Genomic DNA, 20,691 nt, shown 5'->3' with positions numbered 1-20,691 from the left:
TTGGGAATCTTCATATTGGGTGGTAGTTGTAGCCGGAATGCCACAGGATTGATTTGTTCACAAATAGGGAAGGGTCCCAGGAACTTAGGTGCCAGTTTAGGAGATGGTACCTTGAGGTGGATATTCCTAGAGGAGAGCCATACCAAATCCCCTGGTTTGTAACTGGGCGCCGAACGACGACGACGATCGGCCTGTAGTTTCGATCTGCGGGAGGAGTTGAGAAGGGTAGACTGAATCCTGGACCATGCGGTTTGGAGGGAAGAAATGCGTTCATCTACGACTGGTACTCCAGAAGGAATGTTGGGGATGGTATACAATAACAAAAATATTGAGTACCTTACGAAAGACGTCGTTGATGAAATCCTGGAAGACAGCGGGAGCATTACATAAGCCGAAAGGCATTACCAGATATTCGTAGTGTCCACTACGTGTGTTGAAGGCCGTCTTCCATTCATCCCCCTTTCTGATGCGCACCAGGTTATAGGCACCACGCAGATCCAACTTGGAAAAAATCTTGGCCCCCTGTAATTTATCGAACAGTTCGGTAATAAGGGGAAGGGGGTAACGATTTTTAATAGTTATCTGGTTTAAACCCCTGTAGTCGATGCAAGGCCTCAACGACCCGTCCTTTTTCTTGACAAAGAAAAACCCAGCCCCTGCTGGGGAATTGGAGTGACGAATAAAGCCTTTCTTGAGATTCTCCTGGATATATTCATCCATAGCGTGAGATTCTGGTAACGACAAGGGGTAGGTCTTGGACTTGGGTAGGGAGTAACCAGGAACTACTGTAAATCGATTGGACAATCGTAAGTCCTGTGTGGCGGCAAGAGGTCTGACTATACCTTATTGAAAATGTCCCGGAATTGATGGTAAATGGAAGGTAGAATAACTTCGGGAACAGAGGTATTGGCCAGCAGTTGATGAGTCTCGCCTGACCTCGACCTCCAGGAAATGGGAGCGGAGGCAGTCCAGTCAATGAGAGGATTGTTAAGCTGTAGCCAAGGAAGATCAAGGGTGATGGGTATCCCAGGAGCGTGAATGGCATCGAGAACTAAGGTCTCCTTGTGCAGATGTGAAGACAGAAGCAAGGGAGCTGTCTCTAAGGAGATGTGGGCCGGGGTAAGAGGACGTCCATCGATACCGACGAGTGCGATGGGAACCTTCTTTCTCACTAGTGGTATACGGTTTACCCTGGCGAATTCAAAATCCACGAAGTTTCTTCCAGCTCCTGAGTAAATGAAAGCGGCGGTAGAAGTCTTGAACTTATCGCCTGAAAGGAAGACTGGAAAAGTAAGTTTCTTAGGGAGTTCACCTTTAGAAAGGGGACGTGGGGACATTACACCCAGAGAGAGCCCCTCTGTACTCACTGGGTGTTCCCGTTTCCCAGACACAGTGGACACTCCCGAACCAGATGTTCCATGGATCCGCAGTAGAAACACAAACCCTCGGTGTGGCGGAACTGCCGTATCGGTGTGCGGATGCGTTGTACCCCCAATTGCATTGGCTCTGGCAACTCCAGTGCAGGAAGAAGAGGTGTGGTAGTACTTGGGGGAGCAGGAGTGCTGCTGAGAGTACTGGGGAACGGAACTTGAAAGTTATGGAAGCGAGTGTGCTGACGCTCTGAGCGGCGTACCTGGATGCGTTGATCCACTTGGACGGCCAAATCAATCAGGACCTCCAGTTGATCCGGCCTGGATTGGCGAGAGAGTTCGTCCTTGATGGGATCTGCCAGGCCTTGCCAGAATACGGAGACGAGTGCCTCTTCTCCCCAGTTAGTCTCGGCTGCTAGAGTCCGGAATTCCACAGCATACTGCGTCACCATTCACCGTCCCTGAGTGATCTGGAGGAGAGAAACAGATGCCATCTCCCGACGAGCGGGGGAATCGAATACCCGTTGAAACTCGGCTTTAAATGCCGGGTAATCTTGGGTAAGGTCAGAACGTCGCTCCCAAACCGGGGAAGCCCAAGCCAGGGCGCTGCCAGTGAGGAGGTTATAAATGTAGGTTACCTTCTTGCGATCAGTATTGTAGAGATGGGGGGACATTTCAAACTGCACCTCACACTGGTTTAGGAAACCCCTACAATCTTGCGGTTCATCTGCATAAGGCATGGGGGGAGGAATCCTTACATCTGAGCTGCTAACTGCGCTTGCGGAGTGGGGTCTTACATCTGGCGGGGTCGCGGTCGGTACCCTGTCTAAGAGTACTGCGACCTGGAGTGTAAGTGCCACAATTTGATCCGCCATGGTCTGGTTTTGCTGAACAGATTAGAGAGAAACTGCTGTAGTTCGGTCTGGTCTGCGTCTTGTGGGCTCGACATAATGTTACGCCGGTGCTGCCCGCAGACCAGACCCATCCCCTGAGCTGAAGGGGGAAGTGGTAATACACGCACCCGCAGCAAAGGGAGCGTGTCCGGAGTGTGGTATGAAGCGTTGCCAGGCCAGGTGTAGTAAGGTAGACAATACTTGCCGGTACCGGTTGTAGAGATAGAGTGATGAATGCCTTGCTGAGGTCAGGGAGTGGAGAGTGGAGATAGGTCGTAGTCCAAGCCGTGTTCAAGGGGTTACCAGAGTGAGCGTTGTCCAAGGGGTGCCGAGATCGAGAGCCAGAGGGGGTAGTCGTACGAGCTGCATCAGAACCGGTGAAAACACTGAGAGAATCCAGAAGTACTTCCATACAGAGACTATGTCGAGCGACGAGTGATGGGAAGCACAGGCATAATAAAGCTGGACAGGCCAATGGGAAAAGGGGGCAGGCCTAGAGGACTGCAAGGAGTCCTCCCTGATAGGAGGGAGGTGTTACAGCCCAGCTGAGTGTAGTCATTGATTTGCATGGAACTGTGTGATGCTTGGGGGCGACGCCTCGCTGCAGGAGCAGTGGTTAAAAGTGCTCTGTTAGGCGTGTGCTCTGTAAGCTGGGAATGCATGCACATAACGTCTGAGGCTGGCGTGCGTGTAGGTGTGCGTGCAGGAGGGCGTGGGCGCGCCCGGCGCTGAGCAGAGGAATCGCCGAGGGGAGTGATCCCGCGACGGCGGCAGGGGCGAGGAGCCGTGGAGGCCGGTAAGGCAGGATTGTTTTGTGTGTCCAGGGGCTCCCTGCGGAGAGGGAGTGCTCTGTGTGGGAAGCGAGGAGAACGCCGATTCCTGACAGTTACATAGTAGTTGAGGTTAAAAATAAGCAGACATCCATTCAACCTATGCTAAATTTAGATGACTGATACTTTATCCTATATTTGTATTGATCCAGAAGAACCCAAGCAAAGAAAAACCAGTGACGTATCATCCAATGCTGTCTCATGAGAAACATAAATTCCTTCATTATTCCAAATAATAGCAATGAGATTTCTCCCGGGATCAACATCCCTCCCATGTTTACAGATTAGGTATATCCCTGTATACCTTTCCTTTCTAGAAAGACGTCCAAACTTTTTTTGAAGATATCTATTGTATCTTGAAGATATCTATTGTATCTTGAAGATATCTATTGTATCTGCCATCACAGTCTCCACGGGTATGGAATCCCACCCTGTAAGTGCCCGTACGGTAAAGAACCCTTTCCTCTGCTGCTGGTGGCATCTCATCTCCCCACTTTAAGGGATATGTATATAGTTATCATATCCCCTCTCAGACACCTTTATTCTAATGTAAACAAATCTAAATGAGCCTCTCATCACAATGTGACTTTCCGTGTGCTAGCCGTGTGAATCGCCACAGTCGCAGCTAACTGCAAAATCCCCCGTCTCACTTACATCTCAGCATGAGGTCATTTTCTGGCTGCGCAGGGCTGAAGGGTTAAATGTGGGCCACGGACTGGGAAATAACATGACATTTACAGCAAATTCTTGCCTGACTGAGCCCATCTGCACGTAATTCCCCTCTTCTTCTTCCTCACTCATCGTGCGTCCCTCAGTTATTTGCTTCCTCTTTTGATCAGACACGCACTTTATTCAGAGCTGCTGGCTCGTCCACTTGGGCAGAGATGGCTGATGCTGTAACCTACGCAGACCTGAGGTTCGTGAGACCACCACCGAAAGACCCCCCTCACCAAGGTAACCCCTCTGCGTGTCACGCTACTTAAAGCTTCCGCCAACGGGCAAATCTGCATAGAATCCCATCCTAAATAAGGACTTCTGTGACGTCTACAAGTCATGTGAAAGTGCATCTACATTCCCCAGTATGATCCTTTTAGTCATTGTGACCTTCATGTTCATTTATTAATGATATTCTGTGTAAACAGCAGTTTTTTGCTGTATTTTTGGTAGGCCTGGCATAGATATTTTTTATTGTTACTGTTATAAACATTAAAAAAAACTTTGTAGGCATCAAAATACTTTTAATGTTGTTAATAATATCAAATGCCCCCAAATAATGTGCTGCATTACTCTCTGGAATAAAAGTGCGCCACGAGCTTTATCTGTACTAATATTATTGTGCTGCATTACTATCGGGAATAACAGTGCACCACGAGCTTTATCTGTACTAATATTATTGTGCAATGCAAACTTTTTATTGAGAATTGAAATCGCAACTTCAGCTGTTCTGGTTCATAATGTTCATTTCTTAAGTTTGAAGCAACAGCTCATCATAAAATGCTTAATAACTATACTAATTCATCACCAATGTAGTCCTCTGTGTTTATTAATAAAATTAAAATTATCTTTTGCTAAAACTATAGTCACTTTTTCTTCCAATTTATTTAGGGGCTTATTCTATATGGACTTGAATGCTTCAATTTCAGCCAATACAGCCCGATCATCCCCTTCAGCTGATATATATAGGTGCTTTAATGCACAGCTTTATTTTTCCTTATTATCCTCCTTGCATAATACCCCAGTGATAATACATCCTTTAATACATTCAAATTTGGACGTATCAAAAGGAAAAATGATAGCATTGTTTTATTTAATCGAATTAACATTTTGTCCTAAAAATGCACTAGGATGCAAGTGTGGGATTAAAGCCGTGCAAAGGAATGGCACCGGAATAACTTTATTATCTCTGACATTTAAAACCCATTAAAAAAGTTCTAAATGTAACAAATTCCTCCCTCGCCCCAGAAGTCGCCCAGGAGAGGGAGGCAGAAGATTGGGAGATGTACGAGAATGTGAAAACGTTGAAAGAACCCGCAGAGAATAGAAGAACTTCAACTCCAAAGATTGGCAGCCGGTGCCGGGCCATGGCAGGTAAGGTATAACTTTCTGCGTGTGCCCCATAATATGGGTTCTTCTTATTCTGCCAACTCACCTCATCGTACACAGACTTCTCTCCGCACTTCCTGCTTTTGTCCCTGTCCCTATCAAGTTTCAGCTGCGTGTTTTATTAATGCCAGAACGGGGCGTTGCCTACATGAGAATTCATTGTGTGAATTGCAGATTGAATCAATTATCCACCTAAAGATTTGGTGACATTACTCTTTATTTTAGGAACTGGAATTTGTAAGGTTAGGGGAAAAAAAACAACTTATTCTGGTATAGAAAACCCATGTAAGAAAACAGATGGCCATACTGGTTCAATGACATACATTTAGGTTCATGCACTAACTAACTAAGTGCCATAAATGGCATTTTTGACATAACATTGAGGTAAGGAAATCACAGATGATGCTGCGCTTGTGTGTGTCTTTGTATAAGTCTTATTGTTTGCACTGTACGTTTAACAATTTTTAGTCTGCTGTTTAATTTTGTTTTCTACCTGCATGTGTGTTAGCCTCAGTAAGGTTTTCTATTACTCACTTTTGGGGATACTTTCAATATAATTTTGTACCTCTGTTATTCTTTATTTTGTATTAATTTACAAATATACATATTTTTTAATCACGTGTGTTCTTTGTGAACATGTATCTCAACCTGGTCAGCGCCAATCTGTCTTGATCAGCTGTCAAAGGCAGACCTCAATGACGGACTCTTCTGTCTCTTCCCCTTGTCCTCTTCTGGAAGCTCTTTCAGATATAATAATAACAGTGTCCTATATTAATAAGAGTTGAGGCCCTGGCTCCATATCTCTTTGCATCTAACATAAAAAGTCTGGCCTTGAGATCTGTAAAGACAGAAATATGTCTAAGCAATGTTGGTTCCAGGAGAGACAAACACAATAGTGGCTGCACTCACCAAAAGGTAATCCTCAGAATAACATGTCTCAAGAGGCGCAAGTCCCTTCTCCTGGAAGAAATAGCCAGGAGGTTAGAGGCAGATTTATTTGCCACTCAATTCTCAGTGCAAATTCATAGATTTGTATCCCAGGGCTGGACCCAAGGCGCATGGAGAATGGATGCCCTCTCCTTTCCACGGATGGTCCAGGAATTTGCATATGCTTTTTCTCCTTTGTCTTTCCCCAAAGATCTGGCAAAGAAATAAAGGGGTGAGGGATACCTTGTGTGGGATAGCGAGTGTGGGAGGGTGCTGCCTGGGGGGTGTGTTACATACAGACAGTGATCTGTGCAGGCATAGGGTGAGAAAGAAAAACAGCAGTAGCGGCGAACACCTTGATACATGAATAGAGTTTAACCATTCTAAAAGAGGATTCCCTATGATGTATAGAGCTTCAGACCCTCTGAAACCATACTAATCATAAGTACTCCTCTCCCTTACCACCTCTCCTCTATACTCACTCCAGAGACATTTGATACCACTTTCTGTGACAGGAGGGGGTAACCAGGCAATCTAATAAAGGTTAAGCCCTCTGGTTACCCCTGAAACCACGGGGATCCCCGATAGCTACATAAGCACCATAAGCCAGGGACCAGACATAATACATGTTGAAAAACAAAAAGAACGATTCCTGCGCTCCTACCAATTAGGCTCAGATAAAATAATAATCTCATGAAAAAGGGTATTTTGTTAAACCCTTTGGCCAAAGCATTTGTAAGCCTGCATGCCACGTCAAGGCACACCCGTTAATGCATTGCATGGTAGGTGAATGTGTAAGCCTGTGTAGCCCTTTTTGTGAACGCCTGCAATAAGGAACTACTGTGGTGCATGTACCTGTGTCCTCAGGAGCTCTGAGCCTCCGCTATTTGGGAGCCTGGGGTCATACCTTTATTAATCGCGGTGCAGCGCCTCCACTTGCCCAGGATCCCCATGATAGAGATTATACCCTGAGCAAGAACATCACAACAGCATTATGCAACAGCAACCTTTTATATATCATGCATAAAGAACAAATGATCTGCAGAATAAACATATAACATTACACACACACACCGTGGCTCGGCCACACCTTATTAGGGATAATGTCCTGTACATAGGTGGCTCTGCCACTCTCCCTAGGAGTATGTCTTATAACCAGTATAGGTATGGTACCATAGGATTTGCACAGTTGGCCCAATTAGTTAGTGGGAGGCGGGATCAGCGCCTGGTGACCGGTGTAGGTGCACTTATAAACAATGATACCTTCCGGTCACTGCGATGACCATCACACTCCACGCAGGGTCCTAGCGTTGCTCCAGCCTTTTGCCGTCACTCCTTGCTGCAGCGCCGTCTGTATCCAATCCAAGATGGCGGCCGCAGCTCCGCAGCCAAATCACACTAATGGGAAATGTCCCTACCAACTAAGGCCATCCTTACAAAACAGCACCCTACGATGACAGGGGAATACTCCTCGGGCCGGGGGGATACCTTTCACCTAAGCGGACGGGTCACTGACCCTCCGCTCGCGCACACGAGGTTCCGCCAACCTCCTCCTTCACCTCCCTCTCTGCCCTGACCCACCGCCCACACGCATCCTATTCCTCTATCCAGAGTCTCGCACCCGATTGGTCCTCAGCCTCAGCTGCCTCTCTCACAGTTCGGAGTTCAGAGTTCAACCCCCAAAGTCTATACAGATTGGTTGCCCTTCGCGCGCTTCTCTCGCACATGCGCAGCCTAACTTGTACACAGTGACCTTGCTGACAAAAGAACAATATGGTGCTTCCTTTGTGAATGACAGCGCGGAACCTATATATATATGCACATCCTTACATTCTCCCCTCTCCAGAATCCAACGTCCCCGCTGGACTACCTAAACCACATATATATATCTATTTACACGACACTTCTCCCTTAAATCAGGTTACACATATCATTGAGCAGCACTACCATAGATTGCATTCTATGCCGAGCCCACTGCTGAGCCTCATAATGGGGTGCCCCAAATTGGTCATATGCCATTCGCATGGGAGGCTGACTGGTTCTTTGACTTCGCCGGGGTTGATTCTCCTCTGCTTCCTCTGCAGAGTGTCCAGTCTCAACTGGTATTTCCATCTCTACCCTGGAGGGGTTATCAGCCTTAGAACAGTCTCTCTGGGGTGTGAAACAGGGACTTTGTGGATCTAGGGACTGACTCACTGGAGTCAAATGGTCAATGTTCGGGCCAAGAGGCTCTTTACCCGTAGCTCCTTCGGGAGATGCCCCCGCGGCCGGAAGGCCCCTTTGAGAGGTTCCTTCCATCGGATCCTCAGAGGTGGCTAATTCTACAGTCTCTAAGCCATCCTCTAGGATCCCAACTTCTCCATCAATTGGTGTAGCAGGTAGTTCCAACTCGTCGTTCCCTACTTGAGGTATGGGAAGTAGATGATTCCTATGCCACACTTTTACGCGGCCTTCAGAGTCCTTTATCCGATACACGGGAAGGCCAGGCATTTGTGACTCCACTTCGTACACACCTTCCCGCCACCGGTCCGCCAATTTATGTTTCCCCGGAACACCTAAGTTGCGTAAGAGGACCGCATCTCCGGGATGAATTTCCTTGTGACGTACTTTGTGATCGTAGCGCCTTTTATTTCCCGCATTCAATTGCGCTGTCGTTCGTTCAGCCAACTTATAAGCCAGCTGTAAACTGTCCCTTAGCCGCTGCACATATCGAAAATGCATTCGGTTGGATACCCCATCGGTAGATATCCGCAAGCGTACATCCACCGGTAACCGGGCTTCTCTTCCGAACATCAAAAAATACGGAGTGTACCCTGTGGACTCATGTCGGGTACAATTATACGCATGTACCAAGGCCTCGACGTGTTTACTCCACTCCGTCTTTTGCGGGCTCGTCAAAGTTCCTAGCATATCTAACAAAGTGCGATTGAACCGCTCGGGCAAAGCATCCCCTTCGGGGTGGTACGGGGTAGTACGCGACTTGGCAATGTTCAGTAGTGTGAGCAACTCCCGTATCAGTGTACTCTCAAAATCTCTGCCCTGGTCACAGTGAAGACGATTGGGTAACCCATAGTGAATGAAATATTTCTCCCACAGTACTCGGGCCACCGTTACGGCCTTCTGGTCTTTCGTAGGGAACGCTTGGGCGTACCTAGTGTAGTGGTCAGTGATCACGAGAACATTACTAACGCCCCGACTGTCGGGCTCGATACAGAGAAAATCCATACACACCAAATCCATGGGGCCCGAGCTTTTCAGGTGTGCCATGGGCGCCGCCCTGGTGGGCAGTGTCTTCCTCTGTAAACAGCGATTACACCTCCGACAATGCTGCTCCACAGACTCCCTCATTCTAGGCCAATAGAACCTATCCTGTAGTAGCCCAAATGTCTTGTCAATGCCCAGGTGTCCATGGTCATCGTGAAGGGCCCGGAGGACTAGGGTTCTCAAGCGTTCCGGCAAAAACAGCTGACGCCGATCGGGATGGTTATGATAGGGAATCACCCGATATAACAAACAATTGTCCATTTCGAACTTCCCAAACTCATTTGACAGGAGTTTCACCAAGTCTTTGGGGGCGCGCTTCAGTATCGAAGGGTTATCTTGTTGTACCGCTTGACGGGCTAGCTCCACTATGGGGTCTTGAGTTTGATAATGCACTAGATCCCTCCACGAGATGATATTATCTTCAGTGATATTCATCCCTTCTTGACCTCGATATGCCCGAGGAATGGCCCGTGAATGACATCCCAACGAATCAGCAACCCGTAATTCCGAGAAGGCTACTTGGTCGTCGACTACCGCAGCCACGGAGCAGAGGGCACGAATCCCGGGACCCGGTATCTCTTCCCAGACTTCCTCATCAGGGGTGGACTGAAGGCCAGGTCGACGAGACAGGGCGTCGGCCCCTATGTTGGTGGGTCCCGGTTTGTATTTGAGACTGAAACTATAGTTGGCCAGGGCGGCCAACCAACGGTGTCCCGTGGCATCCAATTTGGCGGATGTATTTATATAGGTCATGGGGTTATTGTCCGTGCGTACTTCGAACTGTACCCCATACAGATAGTCATGCAGCTTGTCCAGCACAGCCCATTTTAGAGCCAAGAATTCCAGTTTATGGACCGGATAGTTCTGTTCGCTAGGGGTCAAGCTTCGGCTCGCATAGGCCACCGGACGTAGCCCGGTCTCATACTTCTGATGCAAAACCGCCCCTAATCCGCTAAGGCTAGCATCGACATGTAGAACATAGTCTCTTTCGGGGTCCGCGTAGGCCAAGACGGGGGCCTGAGTGAGGCTGGCCTTTAAGTTCTTGAATGCCTGTTCACATTCTGGAGTCCATGTCTTCCCAAAGGGTGTCTGCGACGAGATTCCTTTCTTTCCGGTTTCTCCCGGATATCCTTTTAGAAGATCATTCAGTCGCTTGGCCTTGCTGGAATAGCTCTCAACGAACCGCCGATAATAACCACAAAACCCCAAGAAGGACCGCAACTCTTGAACATTTTGAGGTCTGGGCCAATTCACCACCGCCTCTATCTTCCCTGGGTCGGTGGATACCCCATCAGCCGATACAATATGACCCACATACGTCACAGAGGACCGACAGAATTTGCATTTGTCCAGTGACAGTTTTAGACCCTCTCCCTGAAGTCTATCCAGCACCTTCATCAGCCTCTCGGAGTGCTCCTCTAGAGTCCGCCCGAACACGATAATGTCGTCCAAGTACACTAAGCACTCTCGCGGGCTAAGGTCTCCGAGGGTTTTTTCCATTAGTCTCTGGAACGTGGCCGGGGCACCGCAGATCCCTTGCGGCATGCGGGTAAATTGGTAAAACCCTAAGGGACAGATGAAGGCCGTTTTTTCTTGGTCTTCCTGACCCATGGGCACTTGATAATATCCGGACCTGAGGTCGAGCACACTGAACCATTTGCTCCCCGTCAGAGCATTCAGGAGATCCTCGATTCGGGGCAGTGTGTACTGATCGGGAATAGTACGGGTATTCAGAGTCCTGTAATCCACACATAGACGGACCGTCCCGTTCTTCTTGCGGACTACCACAATGGGTGAGGCGTAAGGGCTCCGAGATTCCTGCACGATGCCAGCCGTTTTCATCTCGTCGATTAATCCCCTCACTTCGTCCACATCCCTGGTGGCAAGCCGGCGGGAGCGCTCCCGGAAGGGGGTAGCGTCGCTCATTCGGATGGTATGGTGGGCGCTGCGACTGCAACCCACGTCCATATCACCAGTGGAGAACACACCCCTTCGGTCGTGTAGCTCGTTCTGCAGACTCTTCCTCCATTCATCCGGAAGTGCCGAGTCGCCGAAGTCAAACTCTAACACTGACTCGACGGTAGTAGATGAGCCCCTAGATGGTCCCGTCGAAACCTTCTCTTCGGGAGTTACTGGGTATATCCTTCCCAGCGTCTGCCGCCGGTCAATAGTCAGTGGGTACGGGGATATATTCTGCACGTACACCCCAGTGCGCCTCGGAATCTTCCCGGGCCATTCCTTGATAGAGGCCAATACTTTGTAGCCCCAACGTTGTTCGTCCTGGGCCACACTTTCCACGGTGAAGAGTTGATCCCCCCACCGTCGTCGGGGGTAACGGCAAGCGGCGACCATCATTCGTCCTTCCCCCGGGGGAATTTGAGTCGGTCCCCGTTCTTGGCTGTAAAGGACGCCATACTCTTCCTCAGTTGCAATTCTACCGCAGACCTCTTGGAGGGCGGGACAGGCCGCTAAGGCCAGCAGTGGGGCTTCTCCCGCTTCTTGCAAAAACTGGCGGAATACTGCACGTACAATGTCAGTGTTGGTCCCCAAGATGAATGGGGCGCTGGGGTGGTCCTGAGGTTCGGGGCACACTAAGGCCTCTACTTCCATGGGATGATGTTTACCAGTATTCAGCTGAAGAATATCTAACTGCACCTTCACTACGCCGTCTATGGGGTAATCTTCATGACTCAATCCCCGTAGTCGTAAGGCGTCCGCAGATAACAACGGTAGTTGGTGCAGGTGTTGGTCGTAGAAGGGCCGGTATACGATGGTCACTTGGGATCCCGTATCCAACAATGCGGCGGCATAGATGCCCTCGATGACGACGCGAATAATGGAGGCGGGACCAATTCGGGGGTTCTGAGAGGGCAGTAACGCCTTTTTATCCTCCAGGGGTTGGCACGGCATCGATTGCGCCGGTCGGGACGACGTCCTACGCGAGGTGGGGCAGTGGGCCCGCAAATGCCCCATCTTTCCACATGCGTAACACTGCATTTGGCTAAGGTAAGCCTCGTCTCTCCTGGTTGGGGGACTCCGCCCTGGCGGGGGACGAGGTCTGGGTGTCACCGGGGTAGTGACATCCTCGGGGACTGGGTCTCCAGGTTCGGGCACGTCGGCCTTGGGGTCCACTTTCTTGGCTTCCTTACCCCCGGGCGAGGGCTTCTTCCCGGTGGCTAGGTCACGCCCTGACAACACCATTTCGTGCGCTTGGACCCGATCCATTAAATCGTGGAACGACAAGGCTTGTGCGGGCATTATGCAGCTACTGACCCGCACCGACACGGGGTGTAGGGGTAGGAGCCCCCTCAACAGCTGATTGGTGCGTATCCCGTTGGCTTCCTCCCTTGGCAACACGCCTTTTCTCACCATATTCCAAAGGTCCAGGTGTAGTCGCCTGAGGAAATCGGATACCATCTCCCCTTCCTTCTGTGTTAACGCATGAAATTTTGACATCAAAGTGTGCATGTCCACCGGAGCTCCATACGCCTTTGTCAGGCAGTAGATGAGATCTGCCGCCTCAGCTTCCGGATTGTCATCTCGGTAGTAGTGCACCATGTGGGACGCGGGGGGTCTTAAGCACTCAACGATGCGCTGCCTGCGGACCGCGTCCGTGCAGGTCCATTCAGGCAGTACCTGTTCTGTATGATCCAGCCAGTCCTCTATCCCTACTTCCCCTTGGGGTGTGGGTTTCTCACCGGAGAAGGCCTTCAACTTCCTGTACTGGAGCGACTGGGTGGTATTGTGGATAGCGGCGGCTATGGCGGGAAAAGAGGGGTCTCCCGGTAAACTGTCCCCGACTGCAGGGTAAGCGTCCGATCTTGATAAGCTAAGTCGGTTGAGGCCAGCCCGTAGGCCGGACGGGGTGGATGAGGAGCCTAGGCTCAGGGCTGCTGGCCAGCGAGGGTGCAGGCCACGGTCAGGGGATGGGTCGGGGCCTCCCGTCGCGGCACCTACGGCGGGTGCATACTCTCTCCGGGGGGTGGAAGTGGCCAGGGGCGCAGGGGTGTCCGCCTGGACTAGGGGGCAGCGCACCCCCGGGGCCTCGGGCAGCAGCAGTATACGGGGCAATGCCTCAGGGCATATGTCTTGTTCAGTGGCATACAAGACCCGGCGCCAGGTATGGTCGCGGTCATAGAAGTGGTCTTGTACTTGGGCATTGTCCAGGAGCGGAAGCTTTCGGACTTGCTCGGTCACGGTGCCTAGCGAGATCGTGGCGGGGACGTGACCCAGCGCGAAAACACGGTTCAAGGGAATCCCGTGCCGTTGGGCCCACTTGCGCACCTCGAGTGCCGAGGGTACCGACATGATGCGGTTGGTTGCACAATGAGACACCAAAAAAAATGTGGGGGAGGGGGGGCACCCCAGGTCTAAGCTCTCAGCAGCGCCTCCAAATGTAGCCCTTTTTGTGAACACCTGCAATAAGGAACTACTGTGGTGCATGTACCTTTGTCCTCAGGAGCTCTGAGCCTCCGCTATTTGGGAGCCTGGGGTCATACCTTTATTAATCGCGGTGCAGCGCCTCCACTTGCCCAGGATCCCCATGATAGAGATTATACCCTGAGCAAGAACATCACAACAGCATTATGCAACAGCAACCTTTTATATATCATGCATAAAGAACAAATGATCTGCAGAATAAACATATAACATTACACACACACACCGTGGCTCGGCCACACCTTATTAGGGATAATGTCCTGTTGTTACGCCGATGCTCGCCACAAACCGGGACCGGACCGCGGGGCTGAGGTGGGGTTATATAATCACCGACCTGAGTCCACGCAGACTGATCCGGAGTGCGCAGTTCGTAGTCGTACATCGCAGGGTCAGGATTGGAGAAGGCAGCATCGTCGTTATGGAAGCAGGAGTTCGGCAACAGGTAGTCAGGATTTCCCCGCTTCAGCTTAGGAGCGTGAGCGCGGGGGTGGCTTCTGCGCGAGGAGCGGCCTCGGCCCATGACGCCGATCTCAGCAGGAGGAGACAGCAGGCTGGCCGAAGTTCACCGCAGGGCAGCGTCGGGTAGAACCAACGCTTCAGCGCAGAAGTCCAAGGCAGGTCACTGCAAGAGGATCGCAGCAAGCCGCAGGAAAGGAAGGGTAGCCACTGCTAGGAGGGAATGCAGCAGGTACCGGTGCTGGCAACACGCTTCAGCACAGACGTCCCGGGTAGGCCACTGCAGGAGAATAGCAGCAGGCCAGTGCTGGCATCAACGCTTCAGCACAGACGTCCAGGGCAGGCCACTGCAAGGAGATAGCAGCAGGCCGCAGGAAAGGAAGGGTAGCCACTGCTAGGAGGGAATGCAGCAGTACCAGTGCTGGCATCAACGCTTCAGCACAGACGTCCCGGGTAGGCCACTGCAGGAGAATAGCAGCAGGCCAGTGCTGGCATCAACGCTTCAGCACAGACGTCCAGGGCAGGCCACTGCAAGGAGATAGCAGCAGGCCGCAGGAAAGGAAGGGTAGCCACTGCTAGGAGGGAATGCAGCAGTACCAGTGCTGGCATCAACGCTTCAGCACAGACGTCCAGGATAGGCCACTACAGGAGAATAGCGGCAGGCCACAGGACAGGAAGGGTAGCTACTGCTAGGAGGGAATGCAGCAGTACCAGTGCTGGCATCAACGCTTCAGCACAGACGTCCAGGGTAGGCCACTGCAAGGAGATAGCAGCAGGCCAGTGCTGGCAACAACGCTTCAGCACAGACGTCCAGGACCAGGCCTCTGGATACTCAGGAACTTGGAAGGTAAGAACGCTAGGAGAGAGGCCTGGGGTGGTTTGTGGCAGAGACAGTAACATAGAGGTAGGAATAGTTTATGCTCGGCGCTGGTTCAGAGCCAACGCCTAGAATATAAAGGGCGGAGATCCAATCACAGGAGGAGGGTGTGTGAGAATTCCTCCAATGAAGTAGCACAGGGCAGAAGCTGCAATGAGAGGCAGCACCTGTGCCATAGATTGCCAGAGGAAGCCTGCAACTGCACAGGTCTGCAAGGCAAAAGTCAAAGCCAGTAGTGGATTCCTTACAGTACCCCCCCCTTCAGGTGAGACCTCCGGACGAACAAGATCCATCACAGATTTGGGGGACATGGAATTGTTCCTAAACCTCCTTAGGCGAGAGGTGGCGTTGAAAGCCCATAGTTTGTTGGGATTCCTTACAGTACCCCCACCACTGGGTGAAAAGCCTGGGTGAACAGGACCATTCATAGGTCTGGGAGACATTGAGTTGTTCCTGAAGTGTCTCCGGCGAGAATTAGGTCCACAATCCAGATGTACATTGGCGAGTGCCATGAAAGACAGCGGTGGTACTGCAGTTCTTGGTACATGGACAATGGGACCTGAGGGCTCCGGAATGGGAACATCGGAAGGACGGTAGCCAGGTGTCCGGTGCATAGTAATAGTCCAAGAGTACGGGACACAGGACACAGATTGTCGGACAAAAATGGCAGAGGGACCTTCAGAGAAGGCAATGTCTTTGGTGAAATCAGCACGGAGGAAGTTGCGAGAGTCTTTAGCTTCCAAGGAATTCCGGGTGGTGGTTAGCAAGGGAATGGGGCGGGAGGGTTCACTACACACTATTGCAGCGGTACTTTTGATACCAAGCAGGGTTGCTATCCCAAGCAATTTGCGAGAGTCTGTAGCAGTGTGTATGCAACTCATGGTACTGGCAGTTGAAGAAGGATCCGCTTCCTTTGGTTTGTGATCTTTAGAGAGAATCAAATCCGAAATTGTGGCCTTGGCGAAGGACATAATAAGCATGTCTATACCCATAGTGGACCCATAGAGAACAGGAACGGACGCTTCAGGTAAAGCGACGAGGTCCAGTAAGGGTGTCTTCGTCTTAGGGAGAGGCCAATTGCCATACAGATTGGGCACTTTGGGCACCGCACAGAGACCTGCGAGTAAGGAGTCTGTTTGAAAGGTGAGAAAACAGATTTTATCCAAAAAACAAGGCAGGCGGTTAAGCGGTGCATCAACCTTAGGGAAAAAAGTCTTGGGGTTAAAGCTGGGTGCCTCCAACACAGAGAAAGAAGACAGAGAACTAGAGCTTGGCTTCGGAGTGGAGGTCCCAGGTACCCAGGTCTCACATGATACTGTGGGAGAAGCAATGCAAATTGTTACTGTTTTAAACATAGGGTCTTTAACATCGGTAGCTCCAGGCACCTTTTTGAGAGGTAACCCTAGTTTTGGGACAGGACAGTCAATAGCAAGTACCCCAAGTATTGTGGAAGACACAGAGAAAAATAAGTCCATTTTAAAGACGGGATCTTCTGAAAAAAGGGAACGTTCCAAATGCGATACCCCTGAGTTCGTGGTAGTAGACATACAGTCAGTAGTGGATACCCCGAATACTGTGGGCGAATCAGCGTGAAACAGTATTATTACAGGAATGGGCATCCCAGACTTAAAGTCATTTTTAATCATCCCGGAGGCTGTGGCATGATCCGTGAGAGAAACTGGGGTAAACTCTCCAACAGACACAAGGGACATCTTGCTTGTTACAGAATTGGGTCCCTGAGAATCCCTAGTGAGGGCATCAGACTCCATGGGAGACTTAGTGACAGGGGTTTTGGAACTGATTAAAGGAATGGCAGGTATCACAGATTTACTAGGAGAAATACCTTGCAAAACAGAAATTTTAGTAAAGGTGATAGGCATCACAGATAGGGCAGACAGAAGTAAGCTAGGCAAGGTTGCTTCTATAACAGAAGATTTGGCAGCGGCAAAGCTTAACTCAGCGGCTGCTGGAGAACTTTTAACTACAGTGAGAAGGGACTGCAGTTTTACAAAGTCAGGGATAAAGGGAGTCTCAAACTTGAAAGCCTGATCATTCAAAAAGAAGGGCCCTAACTTTAATGGTACTGAGGGAGCAACAGCAGATACGCTGATCTCAGAAGGGGTCACTTGGAAAGGAGAATAATATGTACTGTTCGCTTTAAACCCTAGGATTTGGGAAAAGGAGAACTCAGACAGTGCAAGTGGGGCAACCACGACTGTACTGGCCTCTGAAGTGGGTATTTGGGAAAGAGTGTCTGGGACTTCAGAAACGACAACAGATTCCACGAAAAGGGGTCTATGCTCAGAAGCAGGGGTCTCAGCTCTCTGAGTGGCAGACGGGGTGAGTGAAATACCTAGGAGTAGGGATTCTGCGAACAGGTTTAGAGAAACAAACGGCTCCAGAATACTTTTTACTGGAGCCAGTATTATTGCCGAAAGTTCAGGGGGCATAGCCCCGAGAATTTTAGCCGAGTCAGAGGACAAAAGGGGTTGATCCTCTGAGGCTAAGGAGGTGTCCCTGACTGACGAACTAAAGGGATCTACCAAGGAAGGTTCACAGGGCTGACCTGCAGGGGTTAACATAGGAAAAACCCCAAGGGTTAAATTACTCTGTACCTGAGAATCAGAGAAATAGAAGCTAGTCTCCGAGAGTGGGGTCATAGGGGGTTCTGCCTCTTGCCCTAGGAACCTATCATTAGACTGCGGAATACTAGGGTTAGCAGTAGGAACCTCACAGAGCAGACTAGCAGGGGTTAATACAGAAAAAACCTCGGAAACAGAGCTTAGAATTTTTGGTTTAGGAAAAGAGGGCAAACAGGATTCATTCTCTGGTGCTAGGGAAGACACACTGACCTGGGTACTGCAGGGATTTACAGTGGGGAACGCATAAGCCTGACTAGCAGGGGTTAAGACCGAAATAACCTCAGGGACAGAACTTAGGGAGGTTAACTCAGGATTAGGGAGCGTGGCAGCTTCTTCCTTAGCGGGCAGCGACAGAGAAATGGTTTGACCATTCTTAGGAGAGAGAGGTAACCCCACAGGTTTAGTAACAGGACTGGTAGCACAGAGAATCTGCCAAGCAGCAGCATAGCTGGCAAGGAGGGGATCCTGTTCTATTATGTGAGTGTCTAGTGTTGAGGAAAATACATGGAGTGTATCTTGAGACTGAGCCAACATGAGGAGGGCGCTCTGTTCTACTAGATGAATGTCCAGTGATGAGGCCAGGGCATAGATTGCCTCTTGGGCGTCGGCCAGTTCCATAGGGTTCACATTATCCCAGGTTAAAGGGGAATCAGGGGAGCGAATACATTCGGCTAGAGACTGTTTTAAGCTCAGGATACAGTAAGCCTTAATAAAGAGATCACAACGGCATTGTCTTTGCAAAGGGGTTAAACCTTCATAGGTAAACATTTCATCCATCAGGGGTATTACTTCACACAAATACTGGCCTTCATAGTGGGACTGATACGCAGGACGGGACATAACTTCAGTTGGAAAATTGCCATCCCCCGCCACGGCGCGGTCCGGTTTTAACGGGCCGAGCATACTGTTACGCCGATGCTCGCCACAAACCGGGACCGGACCGCGGGGCTGAGGTGGGGTTATATAATCACCGACCTGAGTCCACGCAGACTGATCCGGAGTGCGCAGTTCGTAGTCGTACATCGCAGGGTCAGGATTGGAGAAGGCAGCATCGTCGTTATGGAAGCAGGAGTTCGGCAACAGGTAGTCAGGATTTCCCCGCTTCAGCTTAGGAGCGTGAGCGCGGGGGTGGCTTCTGCGCGAGGAGCGGCCTCGGCCCATGACGCCGATCTCAGCAGGAGGAGACAGCAGGCTGGCCGAAGTTCACCGCAGGGCAGCGTCGGGTAGAACCAACGCTTCAGCGCAGAAGTCCAAGGCAGGTCACTGCAAGAGGATCGCAGCAAGCCGCAGGAAAGGAAGGGTAGCCACTGCTAGGAGGGAATGCAGCAGGTACCGGTGCTGGCAACACGCTTCAGCACAGACGTCCCGGGTAGGCCACTGCAGGAGAATAGCAGCAGGCCAGTGCTGGCATCAACGCTTCAGCACAGACGTCCAGGGCAGGCCACTGCAAGGAGATAGCAGCAGGCCGCAGGAAAGGAAGGGTAGCCACTGCTAGGAGGGAATGCAGCAGTACCAGTGCTGGCATCAACGCTTCAGCACAGACGTCCCGGGTAGGCCACTGCAGGAGAATAGCAGCAGGCCAGTGCTGGCATCAACGCTTCAGCACAGACGTCCAGGGCAGGCCACTGCAAGGAGATAGCAGCAGGCCGCAGGAAAGGAAGGGTAGCCACTGCTAGGAGGGAATGCAGCAGTACCAGTGCTGGCATCAACGCTTCAGCACAGACGTCCAGGATAGGCCACTACAGGAGAATAGCGGCAGGCCACAGGACAGGAAGGGTAGCTACTGCTAGGAGGGAATGCAGCAGTACCAGTGCTGGCATCAACGCTTCAGCACAGACGTCCAGGGTAGGCCACTGCAAGGAGATAGCAGCAGGCCAGTGCTGGCAACAACGCTTCAGCACAGACGTCCAGGACCAGGCCTCTGGATACTCAGGAACTTGGAAGGTAAGAACGCTAGGAGAGAGGCCTGGGGTGGTTTGTGGCAGAGACAGTAACATAGAGGTAGGAATAGTTTATGCTCGGCGCTGGTTCAGAGCCAACGCCTAGAATATAAAGGGCGGAGATCCAATCACAGGAGGAGGGTGTGTGAGAATTCCTCCAATGAAGTAGCACAGGGCAGAAGCTGCAATGAGAGGCAGCACCTGTGCCATAGATTGCCAGAGGAAGCTTGCAACTGCACAGGTCTGCAAGGCAAAAGTCAAAGCCAGTAGTGGATTCCTTACACCTGTACATAGGTGGCTCTGCCACTCTCCCTAGGAGTATGTCTTATAACCAGTATAGGTATGGTACCATAGGATTTGCACAGTTGGCCCAATTAGTTAGTGGGAGGCGGGATCAGCGCCTGGTGACCGGTGTAGGTGCACTTATAAACAATGATACCTTCCGGTCACTGCGATGACCATCACACTCCACGCAGGGTCCTAGCGTTGCTCCAGCCTTTTGCCGTCACTCCTTGCTGCAGCGCCGTCTGTATCCAATCCAAGATGGCGGCCGCAGCTCCGCAGCCAAATCACACTAATGGGAAATGTCCCTACCAACTAAGGCCATCCTTACAAAACAGCACCCTACGATGACAGGGGAATACTCCTCGGGCCGGGGGGATACCTTTCACCTAAGCGGACGGGTCACTGACCCTCCGCTCGCGCACACGAGGTTCCGCCAACCTCCTCCTTCACCTCCCTCTCTGCCCTGACCCACCGCCCACACGCATCCTGTTCCTCTATCCAGAGTCTCGCACCCGATTGGTCCTCAGCCTCAGCTGCCTCTCTCACAGTTCGGAGTTCAGAGTTCAACCCCCAAAGTCTATACAGATTGGTTGCCCTTCGCGCGCTTCTCTCGCACATGCGCAGCCTAACTTGTACACAGTGACCTTGCTGACAAAAGAACAAT

General features: G+C 50.9%; 1 protein-coding gene across 2 annotated transcripts in view; it reads left to right on the top strand.

Moving 5' to 3' along the window:
- CD72 (CD72 molecule) overlaps nt 1-20,691 on the top strand; it is a 122,195-nt gene that overhangs the window by 49,409 nt on the left and 52,095 nt on the right. For both annotated transcript variants that reach the window (XM_075575298.1, XM_075575290.1), the window contains exons 6-7: nt 3,933-4,047; nt 5,056-5,181. In XM_075575298.1, the coding sequence (XP_075431413.1) occupies nt 3,933-4,047; nt 5,056-5,181 (241 nt within the window). The remainder of the gene's footprint in view (nt 1-3,932; nt 4,048-5,055; nt 5,182-20,691) is intronic.

Source organism: Ascaphus truei, chromosome 1 (genome assembly GCF_040206685.1).
Source record: "Ascaphus truei isolate aAscTru1 chromosome 1, aAscTru1.hap1, whole genome shotgun sequence".
Classification (NCBI taxonomy): domain Eukaryota; kingdom Metazoa; phylum Chordata; class Amphibia; order Anura; family Ascaphidae; genus Ascaphus; species Ascaphus truei.
The sequence above is the reverse complement of the archived record's forward strand: the minus strand, read 5'-3'. Positions and strand labels throughout refer to the sequence as shown.